Below are 23253 nucleotides of genomic sequence, written 5' to 3' on the forward strand. Positions count from 1 at the left end.
TTACAGGCGATTTTGTAAATGTAATTAATACATTTTGTTTTACACATTCAGTGTTAACCGCTGCAATTCCACGAAAAAATAAAGGACAGAGACCAATAAAAAAGTTAATTTGTCTCAAAAAATAAATGTTATTCACACTTTATTTAGGTAGTTGAGCTAGGATCAGTACTTCTCTTGTGAAAAAATAGGTGCATGGGCCATGAAGTTTTTCTTAAGAGCCATTAAGAACCCACTGCCGGTGCTCTCCAATGCACTTTTTGTCACCATTTCTCAATCTTGTGGGTTCTGTTACTCACGATTTCTTCAGTTTGTCATTCACTTTCCTACTTTTATCTTCCTCCACATTTATCCCTTTTCTGCGTTTCTCTGTCTTGCTCTGGGTACCCACCACTGGCAACCTCTGGCACAAATTAAGCCCTGAACGAGTTAATTGGGGCGACTATGGAGTAAGCCCATAAATACCTTTTCTAAATAACTTTGTTAAATTGACATATAAACTGATGTCTGATTAAGCTTTTCTGGCAATCCTGACACTCTTAATCTTCTTTATGCATGTTACCATCATGACAGACACTTACCTTCGACCTACCATCTTATATGTGACATATTTTAGTAATATATATTTGCTATTGAACCAAATGTGTCTTGACGTCTCATGAATCACTGTTATTAAACTGGCTTTGAAACTTGAACCTTTTCTTAGTGCCAGCACTCTTCCGTAGCAAAGTGTTTTGAAACCACAATGCTTCACCCTTTGTAGGTTCTCGGGATACATGAGGTTATTCAAAACTTCTCTTTTACCTTTTGATGCTGACCTTTACGGTTATAATAAATTATCTGTAATTCTATGGAATAAGCATGTGACTTCATATTTGCTAAAGAATATGGCAGCACACACTCGATTACGAATAGTCAGTGGCGTAGCTAGAGCTTCTGGCGCCCGGGGCTATCGCTCAGATTGGCGCCCATAATAGGTACTTGGGGGGAGGGGGTGCTGGGGAAAAAGGACGGTGAGCAGCGGGGGTGTATTGGCAGGGTTTTAGACACTCCAGGGTGCTATCTAGTCTTTTCTTTCTGTTCAGTTCAGGAATTCCAGCTAACTGGGAGATTCCTTACAGTTTTCCTGCGAACAATCTGATCTTGGAATGGTCCTCCTATTCGATGGAGTTGCCCAATCCATGGGATCGAAGGTTGTGTCCGGTTCAGACAAGAAAGTGCCACTGGCTCTTTTAAAGAGGTAGGTTTTTAAAGTGTTTAGTGAAATGAAAGAAGATGAACTCATAAGCAAAGTCTAGCGAATTTCACAGGAGGAGGACCATAACTATCAGAGCTTTAATCAATGCTTCCGATACCTGGAGATATTTTAGTAGGAGCAGGTAGCATTTCTGGATAACCGATTTCTCATTGGGAGAGGGTGACCACTTCTTATAAGTAGCAAGTGCCTCTAAAATGAAAGGCTGCATGTATGGGACACAAAACCTAGAACTGGTTGTTTTACTGCTTCAGAACATAAAGGTGGACATCAGTGCCCGGGTGACGTGGTTGTGTTTTTTTTTATTTAGGAATAGTCTACATGCCAAGTTCTGGATCATTAGCAGTTCCACCTTTGTGCTTCTTCTAGGTCTTTAACTGCATTTAACCTATTTGATATTAGGAGTAAAAATGCCAGAATTGTTGGATTTAGAACCTATAAGCATTCTGCAAGCAGCTAGCTTTCTTGTCTTTCGTTTGCTGCACAATACACAAGGTGAACAGGAGGATTAGTGCAGACTCATAAACTGGGGGAACCGAAAAGCAAGGTAACACATGTATTAACCCGCGCGAGACAAGTCATCTCCACTTGGAGTATCTGTCACTGGGCCGGTGACAATGGCATTGGCGAGGTGACAGAGCCTAGAGGGGTGAGCCATCTTGTAACAGTAACGTCAGGCCTGACTAGCAGGCATTAAATTACCAAACAAGCACACAAGAGGGCTTGTTGCTTTTCAGTAGCAGGCTTGTGGCCTCTTGAAGAGGCCATGAGCCTTCTACTGAAAAGCAACAAATCAATTAGATGTCGGCATGTCAGGAGAATAATAAATAGGTCTTTCACAGTTATACTCACACTACCTAAATCTGCGGGTCCAGAAAAGCTCTGCCTAGTATTGTGCGTATTCTTACTCGCACACGAAACACAACATCCTATAATAAAACACCAATACACACAAACAGAGCAGGCCGTACCATAAATCAAGCTGCCTCCGTCAGCACACCTAAGCAACAAGTGGCACCTGCAAACACGACCCATTCTTTGTTGGGTTGGGAGAGGGAGGGTTTCCAGTAGGAGAAAACTGATGTAAATTAGGCAAAATAGCACTTACTTTTGATTGTGGCACCAACAGTATTCACGTGAATGCTTTACATATCCTGGTACACGAGTAAGTCAGAAGACTCACGGCCTGGTCGGGGATCTCTAAGCAGTCGTGGTCGGTCTCGTACTAAGTGAGACTGCTGCTGTTCTTAATCAGCTGGACTGTCTACTGCAAATTGCCCTTCACTCCAGAGACTCCACTAAAGGGAGCGCGTGGTGGTGGTGCACGTTACTAGTATTTTTTACCCATACAGCGTGGGGGCTGGCCGATAAAGATGCCCAGGGCCATCATTGGTAGCGCTTTCGCGTGCTACGAGATTGACGGCCCTGGGACCCACATACACTGTACGCCGGGCGCTGCACACCATTAAACTAGGTGGTTCAGCATTTGCAAGCATTTGCGCTTGCACTTACATACATGTGAGCAGTGCTGCTCAGCAACAGCCGCACGTGTGGGTGTGGGGGGTGACCGTGTACATCACTGTCAGTGTCCCTAACAAAATCCTGGACAGGCCACGGGCCACCAGTGCCGCACAGCCGCCGCCCGCAAATTAGTGCCGCTTGACGCGGACCGCCCCCACGGCCCACCCCCAGCTGCGCCCCAGCGAATAGTGTAGTCAAAATGGCTAGTGTTAGCCTTTATAAACACAGTCGAAAAAAGAAAAGTGACCACAAGAATTTAAAGCTACCTTTAGTCTAAACGCCACCGTCGACACACAGTCAAATGAAATGCACAGGTTAATGTACACATTCAGATAGCTTTAGATTGTCCTCACAAGTGTGGCTGATGCTGGCACGAGTCAAACTGAATAGCTAATTGTACAAAACGATTTTCAGACTCAAATGGGCACATGCATCAAGATAAGGAATTGCGATTCCTTAATTGCGATTTTTAAGGAACCGCTATTTAGGAGTCGCAATTCCTTATCTTATTCCTACACATTCTCTAATAGCAAATTGCAAATTGCGATTCGCTATTAGGGAATGCTTTCCCATTCATTCCTATGGGCTAGAGGCCTATAGGAATGAATAGGAAAGCATTCAAAATTTGCGATTACCAAATAGGTCATCAGAAATTGCGAAGGCAATTGCAAGGGTGCTAGGGGGCTTAAGGCCCCCCTGATGCACCCCCCAAAAAGGTAAGTGTGCACATGTTGCTCACACACATGCCCTAAGGGCATGTGTAGGTGCCACGTGGCACTTAGAAAAATGCAATTTTACTAAGGATTTGCAAATTAACATCAACTTGAAGTTGACGTTAATTTGCAATTCCTTAATGCAAAGTCGCATTTTGTAAATGCTTCTTGCATTGCATTTAGGGAATCGCAAATTGCGATTTCCTAAATGAATTCGCAAAATAGGTAATCGCAAAAATTGCGATTACCTATTTTGCAAATGCATTTTGGGTTGATGCGTCACAAATGGCTTTTTACCAGTCGCAAGCGAGTGGATTCCACGAATCGGCCAGTTTGCGACTGGTAAAAAGCATGATGCATGTGCCCCAATTACTTTAAAAAAAGATTTGTAGTGTTAAAGTTCTGCAGTTTCACCTGATGCACATTCACTGGCACACATTCTGCCGCATTTGTATTCACAAGCCGAATCCTCACAAGCACATTTGCTTAAAAATAGAAAAAAATGTGTTACAATTTAAAATCAATTATTTCTGCTGCTTTACCAGATCAAAAACTAATGACTAAAATGTAATGAGCATGGAAAACATGGTAATCAAAGATCTTATGGTTATTATCTTAATTCTCAGTTATAAAATGCTACTGCAGTTGTGCATCGCTGAGCTCACACCGCCAGAAAGACAAAATTGTAATAATTGTGTTAAATCTAGTCTTTATAAGAAACATAGCCATGCAATGCTACTCTTCTTTACTGTCATGGCTCCACAGTAAAGTTATGCAATATTGACTCACTCGCACTGCATCGCGTTAGAGTGATAAAATACCTCTTCAGTTGCCTGGCAACAGTCGCCAAGGTGGCTGCTATTGTTATAGTTGCCGCATTATGCTGTTGGAAATATATGTTTCATGAGAACTGCGTTGCACCTTTCACAAAAACACCTGCATCATAACAGACCAGAACACAGTCTCGTTCCAATCCGCAAGATACTGCTTTTTCAGTCGTGGGCGCAGCCCTAATTTAGACATATTTCATTATTACATTCCAGGTTTACTGTACTTTGTTTTTTCACCCTCTATTGAAAGGAGATCTGTGTCATCAATGCTGTTTTACTTGTAAAGTACCCTGGTACATGATTTTGGCAGAGCAGCACTATATGAAACCATAAAATGAATAAATATATGAAGGTACAAAGGACACCTCAAGTGGTTTTGTATCATTCCGCACCATGACAAAATAGTGCATACCTTCAGGGTCGTAGCTTCCATTGGTGCAGCAGGGGCAGTGGCACCGGGCCCCAAAGCCCTTAGGGCCTCACTGAACTCTGATTACTGCTGTACTTCACAGTTTGAACAGTGGTCACGAGAGCCATTTTCTTCCTTGCTCTAGATCCCCTGGCTACACCCATACATTACTTGCAGTAAATAGAACTGAGTAGGGAGAAGGTACTGCACCGGGTACACGAAATTCAAACCAAGGCCACAAATGGAAATACCCCACCGCACCAGCCTATGCAATGTATTTTGTCTAATAATAATCAACATTTTGTAAAGATCTCCAGGCGCTGGGGGCCGTCAGGAAGATTATGCAAGCATTGCCCAGAGTCACATGGTGCTGGGCTAATCTGCCGCCGGCGCTGGGGATCGAACCGTGGTCTGCAGTCAGTCGCCCTGGCCTCGGCGCCACACCTCTTCCCTGCGCCACACCTCTTCCCTCTTCGTCTACATTTCGTATACTGTGATGTGCCCCTGATGGTTCTCCATCTACTCCTCAAACAGACAGAATAAAAGTGAGTTGACCTGAAATAAGTCTTGCAGTGTGAACATTTGCAAAGCGACGTTTGCTCTTACGTAGTGTTGTGCTCCCAAGATCTGCAAATGTATTATGTCTGGCTTGGGTAGGACTGCGTTAACTAGTAATACCCAGAAGAGACTATCCCTGTCTCACCTTTTGACGAGGGTAGCTCCTTACGTTTTTGCAGAGTTTATATAAAACAACTTGCCAAACACTGGTGTGTAGCACAGCAGTTAACCAGTATCACTGTGTGCATTGGTGTTGCTTCTGCCACCAACCACACGTGCAGTCACCCTCAACATGACAAGTGCCTGAGCAATAAGTAGAGCAGCACAAGATGGCGTCGAGAGAGCTGTCTCACTCTCCATCATATGAAAAGAAGGTACCTGAAGCCTTGTGACTAGGAACCATGAAGCACTCGATTGAGTCGGCTTCAGCCTCAAACACTACCACATGCTGCACCACATGGAACCCTGAATGAGAGAGCTGCGGAAAAAGAATCAAAATGAAGAAGAGACAAGGGAAAAGCAGAAGCAGTTATTAAGCAATTCCCACACTGAAAAATATACTGCACAACTGCTGCACACAACATAAAAAATGGAATAACTAATTCAATAAGCACGACTAAACACGAACAGAGTAAGAGGCGAGGTAGTGGTTAAGCAAATTAAGGACTTTGACAGGCCTAGAGAGCACCCTTCACTAGGTGGAGAATCTGGGAGCCCGACTTGAGAACTAATTATAGTCCAGAGAAAAGACAGAGGATAAAGAAAGACAGTCATTCCTACCCAATTTTCAGGAGAAGAAGTGTACACAGTGTCAGATCACTGCCCAACATTGCGACTACTTATGCCACACTGTTGGCTGCATGATAAACACACAATAAGCTTTTATGAATCGATGACCCACAGAGGAAGAGGAATGCACATGCTGCTCTACTGAACATACACAACCAATTACCTGATTACATGACCAAGGGTCAAAATTAAAGAATATCTAAGAGACATCACAGCATTAGACAAATTGAGCAGAGTTTAATTAAAGAACATTCTGATTGTGTGTGTGCATGCAGAGCGGCAGTTGAAAAGTATCTTACTCCTACCAGCAACTGGTAAGGGCGGTCACCGTCAAACATCACACCACACAACTCTATCATTCTGCATCGGCCATAGTGAGGCAATGCAACCCTCACATCTGTTGCATCCGCTGGCACATGCGTAAGTAGTGGTCTAACGGACCTTGTTTCACTGTACCACACGAAAGCAAACTATTTATGTCTCTATCACAAACATAAATGTATGTCTTAAAATGTCTTTAATTTGTTAGCCATGTTTCAACTTTCTCAAACCTAAGCGCGTGCAACGTCCAGAAAACACATTCCCTCCTAGGTAATCGAAAAACGTTTTAAAGCATTTAACCCATCCAGAGTTCTTTTGGTTTTTGATTTCTTGACTCAGGAATAATGTTGAGTTATTTATAAAGAGGAACAGATAGATTTGGCCCTTAATCATGAATTCTCCTCTGGCCATGATACAAGAGTCAACACCCCCTAAAACCAGGGTTATATTGTTATGGTACAGACCTTGAAGATTGTGTGCTAGCACAGCTGCATTAGTACTTAGTCAATAATTATCTCTTCCTTTCACTGAGATAAGCACTAACTTGGTGGCAATTATGCTAATGTGGAGGTGGAGGTGTGTGCTTGCTTGTGCCCCTTAATCTCTCAGCCACTCTTGTTGCAGTACATAATGAGACCTTTTTTTCTTTTTTATGTGTTGCCTAAATTTCTCCAATCATTGTTCTATTTTTATAAGGACATACTCAATTTTGGGCAAGTTTGGGCTTCTAGATATAGTCACCAACCCAATCTGTGTGAGGGCTTAGGGAATTTGTCCTACAACAATTGTATTTAATGTTTGCGCGAAGCGACTGAAAAATGTGGTGCTGGCTATTGGTATCTGGATCCACAAGTACGTCTAAGACACGGTACTCAATTTATATGTGACATTCCTAGATTAAATGCACCATTTATTGTACTGATTCAGTAGCACTAGAGATAGGGGGCCAGAGTTATCTCGACTTTCCGCAGGTGCGAGACTGGACTTTGCAGCATTAATGTACATTTCCTCAAGGCATAACTTTTGAGAAAAGTTTCCTTTCTGAAACATTTCTAACTTTGCATGTGGGCTGTGTTGTACAACGCATAAGCAAAGTTAGAAAAGTTTTAAACTATGTCCAAGCAGAGTATTTTGTATTAGAACGATATCCTTCTAGTACAGAACCTATTCTAGACATCACGCACAAACCCTTGCACTGAGGTGCACGATGAATGTGTAGCATAAGGCAGCCAAATGTGGTGAGAGCAACAGCGCTATACCTTGGTAGTTGTGGCACTGTCCTGCCTTCTCCCTTTCATGCAATGCAGCAATTTTGGTTGGTGTGCTGCATTGCATGAGTTCTTAGTACATTTTACCCTAGATGTTCAAATATTTTTCCAAATTAAAACCAACTAAGTGCTTTTTTGGTCACTAACACATGCCTCCCAACTTTATAAATTATGCCTGACTTTATTCTTATTTATCCCACCAACGCTTCCAAATTAGCGTTTTCTTTTCAATGCATTTACCTTTTTTTTTTATTCTTATGTTTCCAAATTCCTTCCATACTATCCCTTTAATTTTCTTTCCACAGGGGAATGAAGATCTTTATTTTTGAACTTATGTTTGACCCACTACATAATAAAGACTGACCAGTGCAAATGCTTTACTGATTATTGATCTTCAGTCCACCCTGTCACCATTGCCAATATTATTTCATTCTGTGGCACAGTTGGTGATAGAAGCACCAGCCAGTTCTTCATATATCATTCAATTCATGTTAGGGTGCACCACCTTCAATTCCTCTTGTTGATTTTAACTTGCTGAAGCTGGCAGTAAAGGTGCAGAGGGTCGGATGCATATATGTTAATGCAAAGAGAATAACTGCTTTGTTTTAACATTCCAAATTTGTGTCATGTCATGTAAAATTCTCTTAATAGGACTTTTCTTTCTCCTGTAGATGGTATGGCAAAAATTAAGCTTTACGCAGATGATATCATTTTATGTCTGAAGACAGGGGCAGATAACCTACAGAAGGTGTTGGATGAAATTCAAAATTTTACACAAGTCGGAGGATATAAAGTTAACCATGCAAAAACTGAAATTTTAGCATTTAATACGACTCCTTTGGATCTCCCACCTGCCATCCATCTAAAACCTCCGCACCCAATTAGATATCTGGGAATACATGTTATTAATGACATTGGGCAATTATTTTCTATGAATTACACTAGATTGCTTACGAAAGTCAAAAAGTTATTGGATAACCGGTCTTTGTTGCAACTGTCTTTAGTGGGAAGGGTCTCAATGGTCAAAATGACGGTCCTTTCACTGTTTTTGTTTTTATTTATTAATCTGCCCATGAAAATCCCGAGTTATTATTTTAAGAAGCTGGATCAATTAATAAGGAAGTTTGTTTGGAATAATAAACAACCTAGGGTTACGTTCTCTATATTGCAACTTGATGTAACTTCAGGAGGACTGGCACTCCCACATTTTTTAACATATCATCAGGCTTCTTTACTTAATCTGTTTTCCCAATTGGGTAAGGAGAATTCTGTTTTTGATGAAAAAAAATTGATATATGTGTTGAACGAAAGCGCCATCGGACTTCCAGCTTTCCTACGTTTGGCGAAACGTCCTCAAAAAATGCGATATAAGGTTATCTTCACTCTGGCTGATAGAATGCAGTTATTTTTTAAATCACAGAATATCCCTCTATTTCACGCTTACACCCCTATACAGGATGGGACATTAGGAGGTCTTAAACTCAATAGAAGGCTTTTTTAGGACTGGCAAGAACTGGGTTATCTCCAGCTCGGGAATTTCTATTATCGTGATTCCTTAATTACTTGGGAATCGGTTTGTCTTCAGGCCATCACACCGAATACCACGCTGGCCCTGAGCTTTGCACAAATAGCCAATTTCCTTAAAAACAACTATGCAATTCTACATGAGACAATAAGGCCAATTGTCAAGCAGATAGTAAATGAAATGGTAGGGGTTGGCTGCTGGTATCAGTTACTTCATCAAAAATCCAACTCAGAAGATGTTCTGACAAAAGAGCTTCAAAAAATCCATTCAGAGACAGGCTGCAAGTTTAATACCAAAGAGTGGACTCAGCTTAATGATCTAGCAAATAAAGCTCTCAGAGGCGCCAATTTTAAAAGAATTAATTTTTTATCTAGATGGCTATTATATTTTACTCCTCTGAAATTGTCTAAGATGTTTCTAACTTGCCCGAATAAATGTTTTTGTTGTAATAGAGAGGGTGAAGGGGGATGGCTACATATATTTTTTGAATGTAATGATTTACAATATTTCTGGAAGAGGGTTTTTGAGGAAATTTCTTTGATTTTATCCTTGGAAATCAGTCCGTCTGCCATGTTGGTGTTATTTGGTTCTTCAGGAGAAGTGAAATGCTTTACAAAAAATCAGCAATATTTTATATTAATTGCCATTTCAGTTGCTAGATCACTTGTTCTGCAAAACTGGAGAACCAGTCTACAACTTAGCATTGAACATTGGTTTAATAAAATGACTAGAACTTACAAATTTGAAGAAGCCTATGCCAAACGTATAGGAGCGGTGGCAAGATTTAGGGGTATTTGGCATCCTTTTTTCCCTTATGGGTTTATAGCTGAAGCCTGATGATGTTAAATTAGTTAAAAAAAAAAAAGTTATATTTGCACGTGGCACTTTGTAGAAGGTAGGGTATTCCTAAAACAAAAATGATTTGCACATGGTGCTTTGCACTTTGCACTTTATCTTTTTTTTATTTTTATTTTTTTATTTAATCAGGATGTTTTAGTCGAGGGCTGTGGGAGTCCGATTCTTTCTCAGTTGCTTTTGAAAATGTAATGTGAAATGCTCTTTATAATTCTTGACCATGCTTGTTTAATTTATTGGTCTTGCTATTTGATATGTAAACCGACATGTAAATTATTTACTTTATCTTTTTTTCCTGTTCTAATAAAAATATCAACAACAAAAAATAGGACTTTTCTTTGATGGCACGTCACATTTGCAGTCCTATTCCTGCAGAGATTTGTACTAGTGCTTCCTTACCACCTCTATATGTAGAGTTTTAGAGTAGGCAGTCAAGAAAATAAAATTGGTTAACTCTTTCAACTGAATAATTACATATAATAAATCTATAACCTTTCTGTATTTCTATTTGCCACAAAAGTGGTTTATGTTTTTATTTGCATTCTATTAGTTATTTTATTTTAAATTGATTGCATTCATTGTGTTTAGCCATATCTTTTTTAATGTGTGTGCAGATTTCTGTTGCCCATTACGTTGAGGGTCTGTGCTTGCAAAGGTTAAAACTATTATAAAATACATTTCTAAACACCTCAAACTGAATTACCTAAAAATCCCAGGGAGCGCAACAGTCATGTGAGCCTGCTTTCTGTGTCCCCTGTGAGATTTGGCATTACAGAGGGGCCTCAGACGTTTTCATGGCACCTTCTGTAATACAGATTCTGCTGACACACTTATAGAAACAGCACAATCCTAAGGTGGTATGTCTCATTGTATTGGGGCATGGCCCATGCAAATGATGAACACACTTTGACTCTATGCAGGTGTAGGGGATAAGAGGATGCCAGACTGACTGGCACACAACCAGTATACCCCACCTCCCTCTATTAATATTCACAGACTGTGTTATAGGTCAAAAATACAATACACTGGTATGGTAATAGTGTTAAGCCCGATTCACATAGAGCAACAACTATAAATGCTAATTTAAGGTATGTTCTCTGCCACAGATTTGGGCTGACTTGTGTCTTCAAGAGTTGAAGAGTTGGAACAGTAGTAACTTACAGCATTATAGAGTGCAAAATGGATGTTTGTCTCTTGGGCTTTAAATTATATGCCCAGTGTTTTATCTTCTCCAGTGGTTTCTGGTGCTCAGCACAGGCATTTATTTATCAACACTGGCGGTTTCATGAGCACCAGTTAAGGACACATTTATTTACGGGGAGATTAAGTGATTTGCCCAGAATCAAAAGATGTTGAGCTGACACCGAGACTCTAACCTGGTTCCTCAGCTCCGAAGTGGGCAGCTCTGGACATTACGCCACATCCTCTCCCCACTTTTATGGTTAGTATTTGGCTCTGTTTTAGGTGGCGCTAACAGGAGAAATGAATGGTGCAAGCTGCCTCTGACCCTTATCGTTTTTACAAATTAACCACTGTATATGCTGCATTTGGCTGGAAATAATTGTTGACATCTCTGGAGTAAACTTCAGGTACAACAGAATACAACACAATAATATAACATAAAGCAAAGCAGAAGCTCAACAAATACATAGCAGGGCACAACACAAAAAATCAGTTAGCGCAGAACGCAATCTAACAACGATATACTGCAATGACGCAGCACAAAACACAGCAGCCCAAAACCATAATAATAAAATGCAACATAATAAATATGCTCTCACATTCGCGCCTCACATTTTCACCTCCACAATTATGCTATTGAAGTATGATGTTAAAAGTTGTCTGTATCGAGCACTGCCTTCATATACCACCTATGACATGTAAAAGCACTACCCAAAAATGTTCTGTGAACCGTCCCCTTCGTCCCCAGCTTTTAATGGCTATATTTTAAGTCAAAGATTTTTGTAAATTGTAGACATACAATTGAGCTTGACATGAGCTTTACAAAGTGTGGAATAGAGAGTCCTCTATTTTTTGGATAAAGGCATATGCAGCACTGCTGAAAGTAAGGCACCATTTTTGTTACATTGAATTATTGCTGTCTTTGATTTGATGGGTTTTGTTTCACCACTTACTCAAACGACTCCAACATTGAATTTAACTTGAATAGCATTTGGCCGGAAGCTGTAAACCCATTTCGAATAGTAGTTGAATACTGCTACAAGAAAGAAACAGCTAAAGGTTATAGAGAAATAAACATATATATTCTCCAGGTATTTTAGGTGGGCATGTACACAGTGAAAGTCATTCTTGTAACAAAGACCCACAGTAATTCATTTGGAATGTACATATATGATATATTTTGAGTCCTCCTCCTCAAGTTTTTCAGCACACATTAGCAATAAAATGTATGAATTATAAATAAAAAATTCCACAGTTAGCAGAATGCTGCAAGTAATTCCTCTTAGACATGCACATTAAATATGTGCATTGGATCCATCCATGCTTGGTGTACCAGAGTGCTACATGCATTGCAGTGTTGCAGCAACTGTACTGTGTGAACAATGCAAATAAAATAAACAATGTCCACAACCAAAGACTGCAGATGCGTTTGGTATTTCAGAATGAAGCAAACAGTGTTCAGTCACAGGCTAGGAACTGTGCATCAATGGCTATGGTCGAAGCATCTACTCACACCAAAGACTGCCGCCCCTGTATGGGTTACCTGGGTGGTAAGCACTGGGAAGGACTCAAAAACTGCACTGAGTGTGCATTCACATGTATCTCCCAAGTACTAAACACAGGGCCATATTTATGGCCAAGTCACGCAGTGCAGCACGTCAACTTGCTGCACTGCACTGCGTGGAAAGGGAAAGGGCAGGAATGCACTGTATTTACTGCACATTCATGCCTTTTCCTCTGAGCTTTTGGCTGCCTAGAGCCAATGCAGGCGCACTTGCATTATGGTGCAAGGGTGCCCGTGTTGAACGTAGGATTGTTTTTGTGCAGGAAGGTGCCACTTCCTGAACAAAAATATTCTCCTAAGAATTTTCTGCTCTTTCTAAAAATGCTGCAGAATGCAGCACACATATAAAGAGGAAAAAACGAGAACAAATACACATATTTCTCCTCGTTATGCTTCACCTGGGGAGGTGTAGGTTTTTGCTGCATTCCCAGGTCTACCACTTCTGGTAAATATGGGAATGCATTGAAGTTCATGGATGTTGCATGGGAACACCCACGCAACACCTATGGAAACGGCTCCTTGGTGCATGGTAAAGCAACACAGCGATTTGTGCTGCATTGCATTCTTTGAGAAATATAAAGCCACTCAGGACGTTGTTTCAGACATCTCTTTTTTTTTTAGAGAGTCTTATGTAGCCCTAATTAAACCCGAGACATTGGGTATCAGAGTGCTTTACATGAGCACCAGTTACGTTACAAATGGACACATTTATTTTTGTTAGTCACAGGGAGATTAAGTGATTTGCCCAGAATCACAGGATGTTGAGCGTCGTTCCCGAGACTCGGACCCGGTTCCACTGCTTCGAGGTCAGCCACTCTAGACGTAAGGCTACATCCTCTCTCATTTTTAATTTGCATCACTCTTGCACCACGTTGCACAGTGAAAGAGGAAATATGCCCCACAATTTCTAGCCAAATAGTATCTGTGAGAACACATTTTAAAAACTTGTTAGCGGGTGTCTGGGTCAGATTAAAGAGGACACAGGGAACAAGTGTACAAATCAGAATGCATGGGTGCCATCAGTGCTACACAGATGGCATTGTCTTTGTTGTCATCAATTATGCCATGTTTATATCATTAGTTTGATCATGCAGTGAAATGGTAGAACTAAAGTTGTGTGTTTCATTAATTGACAATTGTAAAGACTTTTACATATTGTATAGCTTTCTGTTGCATTAACTGAGAAATCTAGGGACTTTTACATATTGTATCATATGCTTAAAATCCCATCAATACATGAAAGAATAAAATAACATTATATAATTTTGATTGTTTGCATTTATTTGCAGACATTCATGACCAGAACAGCAAGAAGCCAGTTATGGTATACATTCATGGAGGATCCTATATGGAGGGGACTGGGAACATGATCGATGGAAGCATTTTATCAAGTCATGGAAATGTCATCGTTATAACTGTGAACTACAGGCTAGGGGTTTTAGGTAAGTGGTTTACTTCTTCTACAGCAAAATCTATAAATATTGAATGAACCTTTCATTATAGCTTATATTTGAATGGCTACTTACATTTTAAGTGCTCTTAATTTGCAATCATTCTAAGAAAAATATTCATATTGTATAATGGTAAACAATCCTCATCTGAAAAGGGCCAGAACGTAGTTCTTCATGATTTGCAGTTTATATATTATCTGCTTCAGTTTATTGTGTATTTTTGTGTTTTGTTTAAGCATTCTGTCTTACTTTAAAGCAAAAGAAGATGTGTTATGGCATGTGTAAGAAATTAGGATATTAGCTGTGAAGGATGAGTACTACACAAGTACTAAACCCGCAATTGTCTTGTTGCTGGGATCCAAGTCCCCAATTGTAGCACTTCACTCTCTCACGGTAGCAAAGCAGAGCAGCCAAAGGTCTACTTGGGGGAGGAGAGATGTGCTACCAACTCCATCTCACTAATATGCAACAACACTCAATAAATCATTGTCCAGTCAGTGCTTCTTCTTGTAAAAATGAAACATACACTTATTACAAGCATGACAAAAGACTATGTATTAAATTACAAATATGAATAATCAGGTAGATTGAAATACCTTTGGTGGCACCATTATATCATGGTACAGCCCTATTGGGTCCCAAAGCATTTAATCACAGTACCTCCCATATATATTAGATGAAACAAGATGCCACCACATCTGTAAAAGTAGCCACATGATATAATTCCCCAATATAACACCATTAATTTAAATGAAATAAAATTAATTTACAGGGAAAGTTATTACTAACGGCAACATTACAAATATATGCTACATGCTATAACTGTCAAATAAAGTCAATGGGAGTGGAATCAATATTCGTAAGAATGTATTATAATGTAAACCTCACATTGTCAAATGCCTGCAATATTAATAAAGTACTGAACTGAAAACATGTGTCCTACAGTCTGTCTTCTAATAAAGAGATAGGACTAATGAAGAGATAGAGAAGTGATAGGACTAACCACTAGCTATTCAGGCATTCCCAGTCCATGTAAAATAGCATGGACTTAGGGAGGGCTGCAAAATAGGCAAAAACTCTCTCAGCTGCATATTTATAACTCCCTAAGTGACTTAGTGTGAGTTTTTAAAACATTTTTGTGGGTGCTGCCTCACCTCCTGCAGACTCACAAACACTCTTATAAACTGCTTGTGGTGTCCCTGTGCTCCAAGTGGCACCATAAATGTACAACAATGTGTATATTAGCCCAGCAGCAGGGCCTATGGGGCATTTGTAGGCCCTGGGGCTTGCAAATAATTTATCTTTCAGTTCGGCCATGAGCTGCACACTGTGAAGAGCACAAGAGACGGAAACAGGATTCCTTTTCTCCCCCTGCAGCCAGCCCTCACTTGCCACTGGTGGAGGACACGGAGGCAGAAAGCTGGTGTGCCTTGCCCAATTCAGACATGGGCACAGGGTGTTGCATGAACTGATTCTCCAGCTGAGATATACAAGGGTTGCTTTCACGCCTACTAGTGACCCTAGTAAATGCACCAATTCACCCAGCCGGACTCCACCTATGTTAGAAATGGGGTTTCTGGTTGTCAGAGTATTCACCCTGTACAAGCAGGAACCACTACTTTAGTCAGGGTAAGCCAGATACACAATAAAAGAAAACCTGTGCTCACCCTCTGTTACCTTGGTACAGAGAAGTCAGGCTTATCTAAAGAGGCAATGTGTAAAGAATCTGTTCAACACACACAATAGCACAATGAAAACACCACAAAAAATCACCAAACAGGGTTAGAAAAATAGATTATATTTGTATGAGTAAAACAAGACCAAAATTACAAAACTCCAATAAGTAGAACTGAGGTTATGATTTTTGTAAAGAATAAGGCAAAACCTAGTGCTTAGTGTCAAATAGCGCTTAGTGGTTACTTGAGGTTCTGCTGGACCAGAGTAAATCCAGGTCCCACTGAAAAAGTATCTTGGATCGAGCAGGCTTCGAACACTCAATGTGTCAGTTCTGATCCATCCAGGCGACAAAGGATTTGCCTATGGACCACTTGGCGATGCAGGCACTGTGTAGTCCTCGAGCCATGCGGTCCATTGTCATCGAGCCACACAGTCTGTCAAAGTGATGGCTTCGATCGGCTCCTCAGTCACCATTGAACAGCAATGCATTGGTTCTGATTGGCGCAAAGTTGTCACTGCAACGATTATGTTGGTTCTGGACCACAGTAATCATCTTTCAAGGGCCCACGGCTGGATTGTCACCATGTGGCAGGGCAGGGCTCACAGAGGGCAGAGTCCAGGTGCTGTTCCAGGATTTCAGGAAGTCGTTTATGGCCCTGAGATGTTGGAACAGGGTGCAAGCAAGCAGGCCCTTGGAGTCACTATGGTTTCAAGTGAGATGGGTCCAGTCCTTGTCCTCAGCAGGCCAGAGATCAGCAGACAGCAGGGCAGCATAGCAATGTAGAAAAGCAGATCTTCCAGAGTAGCAGTCAAGCAGAGTGGCAATCCTTCCAGCACATCAGCCCTTGAAGGGCACAGGTCCCCCTGTATTCCAAGTCCTGGCTCCAGACTATCAGTAGGGGATAATCAGCCTTTTCTGTGCCAAACGGGACACTGCATATTCAGGTGTGTCAGCTACCCATCTCTCTTCCTGCCCAGGAAGAGTTATCAGAATTCAGATGAATGCATGAGTTCTCTGTCACACTCCTCCTTCCTGTGTTTGTGGCTGTTTGGAAGGATTGCACAAAGTGTAGCTGCCACACACCCCAGACATGTATTGGAGACAGGCTGCAAGGCACACAGAGATGTAAGAGCAGAGTAATGTCCTCTTACTAAAAGTGGCATTTCTAAAACAGTAATGTTAAATTCAACTTTACCAGCAAAGTGGATATATCATTCCCATTCTAAAAATCAGAAACATTATACAGCTACTCCTTTCTAATCAGGAATTACAGCTTAAAAGTGTACTTAAGAATTCCCAGTTCTAGCCTATGAGGGAAGTATGAGGGAAGTAGACCTCACAGTAGTGAGAAACGACTTTGGGTGTTTGTGACTACATGGAAATGTAAAACTAAAAAGTACATGTCCTACCTTTTAATTGCAAAGCACCCTGCCCTTAGGGCTACCTAGAGTCTAACATAGGGGTGCCTTACGTGTAAAAAATGGGAGTTTAAGGCCTGGCAAGAGATTTTTAATGCCACGTTGATGTGGCAGTAAGTCAGTAGGGGAGAGCATGTGGTCTAACAGCTAGAGCAGTCGACCTTGAAGCTGGGGAACCGGGTTTGAGTCTCGGAAGGGATGCTCAACGTCCTGTAATTATAGTCAATCAATTCATCTCACCATGCCTAACAAACACAACTAGTGCTCATGTAAAGTGCTCTGATAACCTCAGGTCAAGTTTGCGGTTTCTAAAACTAAAAGCATTTAGATTACAGCTACCACGTATATGGTATACCACTTTACAGAAGACCTAAAAGTAAACTAAATATACTAATTGTGTATTCCTCAATAGTACCGTGTTTATGGGAGAGACGCATGTACTTTAGAACTGGTTGACAGTGGTAAAATGCTAAGAGTTCTAAGGCCAACAAAAAGATACAGCAAAAGAGGAGGTAAGCAGGCAAAAACATTTTTGGGCAGACCATTCTAAGGGTGACAGGTCTAATAACTCAATACATAGTTGAAGTGGGGTCAATGATTTTATGTTACTAACAGTTTCATGGACACTTTTGATCAGAAACAAACCTTTTTCATTCTCTCCAATAATACACACACAAGATGTGCAAGGAAAAAGACACTTTAACTAAAAAGCAAGTTTATTTCAACAGGTGAACACTATTGCTCAACCCATCTAAAATAAACACACACAATATCAAGTAGAATAAAATGAACATTTCTAACATGGGTAAAATGTAATCTAAAAACCTAACACCTTAAATCTTACTTTAATGCTCCTCACTAAGGGCCTTATGTAGGTGGCCTGGCATTTACCACTTCATAAATACCGAATCATACCGATTCGGTATTTATGAAGTGGTAAATGCTATGTAGGTAATTAGTCGGTAAATATTACCGATTCGGAAAAATTCGGTAATTACCGAATCGGTATTTACCGATTCGGTAATGAGGCATACCTTCCCATTGATGGGAAGGTATGCCTCATTACCGAATCGGTAAATACCGATTCGGTAATGGGGGAGCACATGCAAGGGTGGCAGGGTGTCACATTGACACCCTGTTGCACCCCTGATTCGGCCATGTGTGCACATGTGGCACACATACATGCCCTAAGGGCATGTATGTCTGCCACATTGCACACTTTAACGTGCACAAAAATGCTTTTATTCACCTATTCGTCATTTACCACCAACCTTTAGTTGGTGGTAAATAACGAATCCCCACGACACCCACACACTTCCCCTACATCTCATTTCTGTATTCGGAATTTACCGAATCGGTAAAATTACCGAATCGGTAAAATTACCGATTCGGTAATTTTACCGATTCGGTAAATTCCGAATACAGAAATGATCCCCCTACATCTCAGAAGCCTAAATACCGGTCGGTAACGGTATATTTACCGAAAATCGGCCGTTACCGACCGGTATTAGGCTTCCTACATGAGGCCCTTAGAGAGCATAGAAAATAGAAAAACTTGCATGTAGATTTTCTTAGCGAGAATGAGTGCACTGCATACCTGATTTCCAGCAAAACACTGTCATTACTAGGACTCCATGTTCCTTGCAAAGGGCTAACATGAGTTCAGCATCAGCATCAACTAAACCGGGGCTCAGGCTTGATATCAGGTTTCAGTAGAAACTGTGATATGGCAGCAATATCTCTGGCATGCAGGATCATCTTCTGGTCTGACATGATCTTGCTCGCCATAATCTGTGCACAGGACAGGTGGTCAAGTGGCAGTCCTTATATACTGTATCTTGTCTGAGATGGAATATGCAATGTCATCTTTGGAATGTTTGATGTAACTGATAAGCACCCAGATGATAGCTTAGGACACATCCCTTCATGCATATATTTTGAAAATACAACAATTCAGACTACACTATTTTGACTATTGTTCTTTGTTTGACCTTGAAATTGAGCGCTTGTTCCAGACTCATATAGCATTAAGTGTTTTGTTTATGTCTATAACGATATCACTTGACAATTTCACAGTTTCTAGGAAAGATAAGGACAAATAAAATCTGTGTCAAAGGCAGACATGTTGATGATTTTGCATAAATACAAAAAATACAGTTGGGCCTATTAAAAGATTGAGTTGTGGCATACGGGAAATGGAGTCGGGCCTTGTATCTTTACATCAAAAACAGGCAACACACCCTGCCAGTTTGCACTGATGTCCTGTGGGATGTGGTCCCTTGGACAGTGCAATCTTGCAACAATCTTGCATCGGGTCTTTGGAGATGTGCTTTGCTAGATCAGGAGCAGTTTTGGGAGGGGACCCCATACACACCCCGACCCATAAAAGTGTATTTATGGAGGTTGCTTTGCCCCCCGGGGGCTTGACCCTCCCTGAGGGCTTTTAAAGGTTAATTTTAATTTTAAAAGTTAGCACGGTAGTGATACTCGCTCCTGCTTGTGCTCGGTCCCAAAGGAGAGAACTTCTTAGTGTAGTATTGGGCTCCTTTCCTTCTGGCTTCGTAACCTCTATAAGGGTACTATTTAAGAGGAATTATGATTTGAGTTCCCTATACCAGGCCTGTCCTCTATCCAGCTCCAGGTGCCCTTCTCCTGGTTGTGGGGGCATCTTTGACAGACCCTCCACAGCCAACAAGCAGCATATACTCCCTGCCACACTCCCCAGGTCACACATCTTCCTGGCTATTTTCATGGCACTTTTGTCTCAGCAGAGTCAAGTGCCAGTCCACAGAAACACCAAGGGAACATTAGAGGGTTCCTCTGCAGGTCCACTCTCCAACTTTTCCTCAGGGGGCAAAAGGGGAGCAGCCCCACTGGCCCTGGAATGACCCATCCTAGTCTTGGGGGTCAGGGGAAATAAAAGTTCAAATGTCCATCCCTGGATGGGCATCAGGTGGCTTCCTCTTCCAGCCAGACATTCCTTTGCTGCTCCCAGATCCAGTGCCTTCTCATCTATTTCTCCCACATGCAGGGTGGGGCTTAGAAATATCTACTAGCAAGGTACCACTGGCCAATAATAGGGTGCAGCATCATCAACCCACACCATCCCAACCCTCCTACAAAGCATTCTGGAACAATCTATTATGATTACTTCAAGTTGTCTGTGGTAAGAGCTGGGAGTCTCAGCTCCAGCCCTAGCTGACACAGCTGCTTAATCCCTTCCCACCAAAACATTACCTTAATGCGGATTTCAATAGTAATTAGTAATACAGTGTAACCACCACATATCTGCAGTAAGCACTACAGATTTACACTATGAATACCCACTCACATTATAAGGTCTACTCCAAGTCTGTCCTAAGCCCTGAAGAGTTGTTTCTGCTATAGGCTACCTGTGTGCAGATACCAGGCTGGGCAAGATGATAGCCTCACATGCACAGCCAGCACAAGTGTGTACTCATGTTTTAACATGTAACCAGTCCAGCATCTCTTACTCTAGCTGCACAGCAGTGGTATTATTTTAAAAGGTGGACACTGGCTGTTAGCACTCTCAGCTCATTTACCATGATTTTACTGTGAGTGAGACAAATACCGGGTAGTTAAATATAAAAAAAACGGGCACCTAAATGGCAGATCCCATTTTCTACAGCCAGGCTCACAGCTGCCCAGCATCTTTTTCACACTGACTTAGTGCCCGAATGTTAAACCTGTCAGTCTTAGGGTGGTCTTCCCCCAAACCTTTGGCCTTACTCCGTCACATTTTTCTGATCTCGGTTGTGTTGGCCTTAGGGCTCTGTGTACTTTACCACTGCTAACCAGTGCTAAAGTGCATGTGCTTCATCCTTAAAACATGGTAAAATTGGCTTGTCCCCACTTGGCATACTTAATTTACGTATACATCCCTAGTCACGTGGTACTACTTGTACTCAGGGTCTGTAAATTAAATGTTACTAATGGGCCTGCAGCGCTTGCTGTGCCACCTTTTTACGTAGCTTTGCAGACCTGTCTCAAACTTGCCACAGCAGCCTGTGTTCGCAATGTTACACTGCCATTTCAACCTGGCAAACTGAACCTTTTGCCAGGCCAAAACCTTCCTTTAAAAACATATAAGACACCCCAAGGTTAGGCCCCAAACAGCCACAGGCAGGATGTAATATATTTAAAAAGTAGGCCATGTACATTTTAGTGAACAACGCTTAAATTTGTTTTTCATTATTGCAAGGCCTACCTCTCCCATAGGATAATATTGGAGTTACTTTATTAATTTTGATAAGGATATCTTCCAAATGGCAGTTAGTCTTTGTGTATTCCTCCTAGACAGTCACCCACAATAGAGAGCTTAGGTTTGGCTGGATGGGAAGGCGGAATTAGGTTATCAAAAAATGGGGGGAAAATAGAGGTTAACGGTTAGGTTCACCCTCCAGCAGTACAAATATCTAAGAACAACCTGAGCTAGTCAAGTCAAAAGAACCTAACCTCAAGGAATGGGTGGTGTCAGAAATCTATTGGATTCTGAAGTACACCAATTTGAGAGAAAGGGAAAAAAAAATGTCTTTCTTAAGTCCCCTCACTCACCAGGGTTTCCCCACGGTGACATGCTTCATCATTGGGGTCCTCCCAGTCCTCTACGAACTGAGGCGTGCTGCGACTAGCGGATTACGCAGGAGCACTAGAAATCAGAATATGTGTAGTGCAAGTGAAAATGTGGTGGAGTGGGATAAGGAAAATTTAAATAATCAGCTAGTGGGCAGAATAAACTTTATTGATGCTCCTGGCTGATATGCTTAAAAACGGGGTGATATGCTAAAAGGCCCTGACTATAATGGATAGGTGTACCTAGCATATGGTCTGGTCAACTAGTTTCGAGCTTCCCCAGCTCTCCTTCAGGACTACACCGGGACCAGCCCAGTGTAAAGACGCCACTCCTAGTTAACCTGATTCAGGTGCAAAAAAGTGAGATGCTGCAACTGTAAGGCATGCGTTACAATTAATACATACGTAATGTACGTCAGGCAATATATTTTAAAAAGCAACAATGTGCCTCATGGTCAACGGACGGGGTGTGGCGATCTCGTACATTTGTACGTGGACAACCACACTCACCAACACCTACTGGGGCCAAACCTCACGGACCGCATTCAAGGCGGAATTAGGCACAGCCCCACTTCCATCTGAACAGACTGTGCCCTGCCTCCACACCAAGGAGGGAATCTCCTCTGTAGTTAGCCTGAGGCCACAGCAGGTGAGGAAGGAAATCTGTGTGCTTCATAGGGAAACCTATAGAAGCTTCTCCCATTTCAAAGGAGGCATAAGGTATAAATATTGGAAGTCAGACACCAACTCTTCAGTACATTTCTGGACTTTTTGAAGACTCTGCCAGGAAGAAGGACTGCTATGCTGCTGAAAGAACTGCCACTCTGTGGGACTACTGCCCGAAAGGACTGTTGCCTGCTGTACTGCCTGTTGCACTATTGTCTGGATGGGAATGACTAGACCTTTAACCTGAACCCAGGACCACCAGAGTGACTACAAGGGCTTGTTGGCTAGCCTCCTAATCAGATGCCTCAGGGGCAGAGCAACATCTGGACTCTCCAACTGTAAGTCCTTCACTGCCAAGTGGTGCCACCCAGGTCCTGGATCCTTGGAAGTGGGCCTCAAGGTGTTCTGCCAGCCCATCTCTGGATCCAGCAGAAAACCAACACTTCACCTCTGTTGTGTGGCGCAAGTCCCAACAGAACCAACTCATCACCTCTGCTGCGAGGATTCTTCTAGTGCAAGGATTCCATATTGACTTCATAGCCCGCAGCCTTATCAGATTCGCTGTTGCGCAACACATCTCCTATGCAAGCCCTTGTAAAGCAAATCTTCTGTTAACGACAGAATGAACAACTAAACAGGACTTTGCATCAGGAGCCCATC

The 23253-nt window shown here is 41.7% G+C and overlaps 1 protein-coding gene across 2 annotated transcripts in view; it reads left to right on the top strand.

Moving 5' to 3' along the window:
* LOC146805363 (neuroligin-4, X-linked) overlaps nucleotides 1–23253 on the top strand; it is a 791723-nt gene that overhangs the window by 569058 nt on the left and 199412 nt on the right. For both annotated transcript variants that reach the window (XM_085622591.1, XM_085622592.1), the window contains exon 5: nucleotides 14077–14229. In XM_085622591.1, the coding sequence (XP_085478717.1) occupies nucleotides 14077–14229 (153 nt within the window). The remainder of the gene's footprint in view (nucleotides 1–14076; nucleotides 14230–23253) is intronic.

Source organism: Triturus cristatus, chromosome 8, assembly GCF_964204655.1.
Source record: "Triturus cristatus chromosome 8, aTriCri1.1, whole genome shotgun sequence".
Lineage (NCBI taxonomy): Eukaryota > Metazoa > Chordata > Amphibia > Caudata > Salamandridae > Triturus > Triturus cristatus.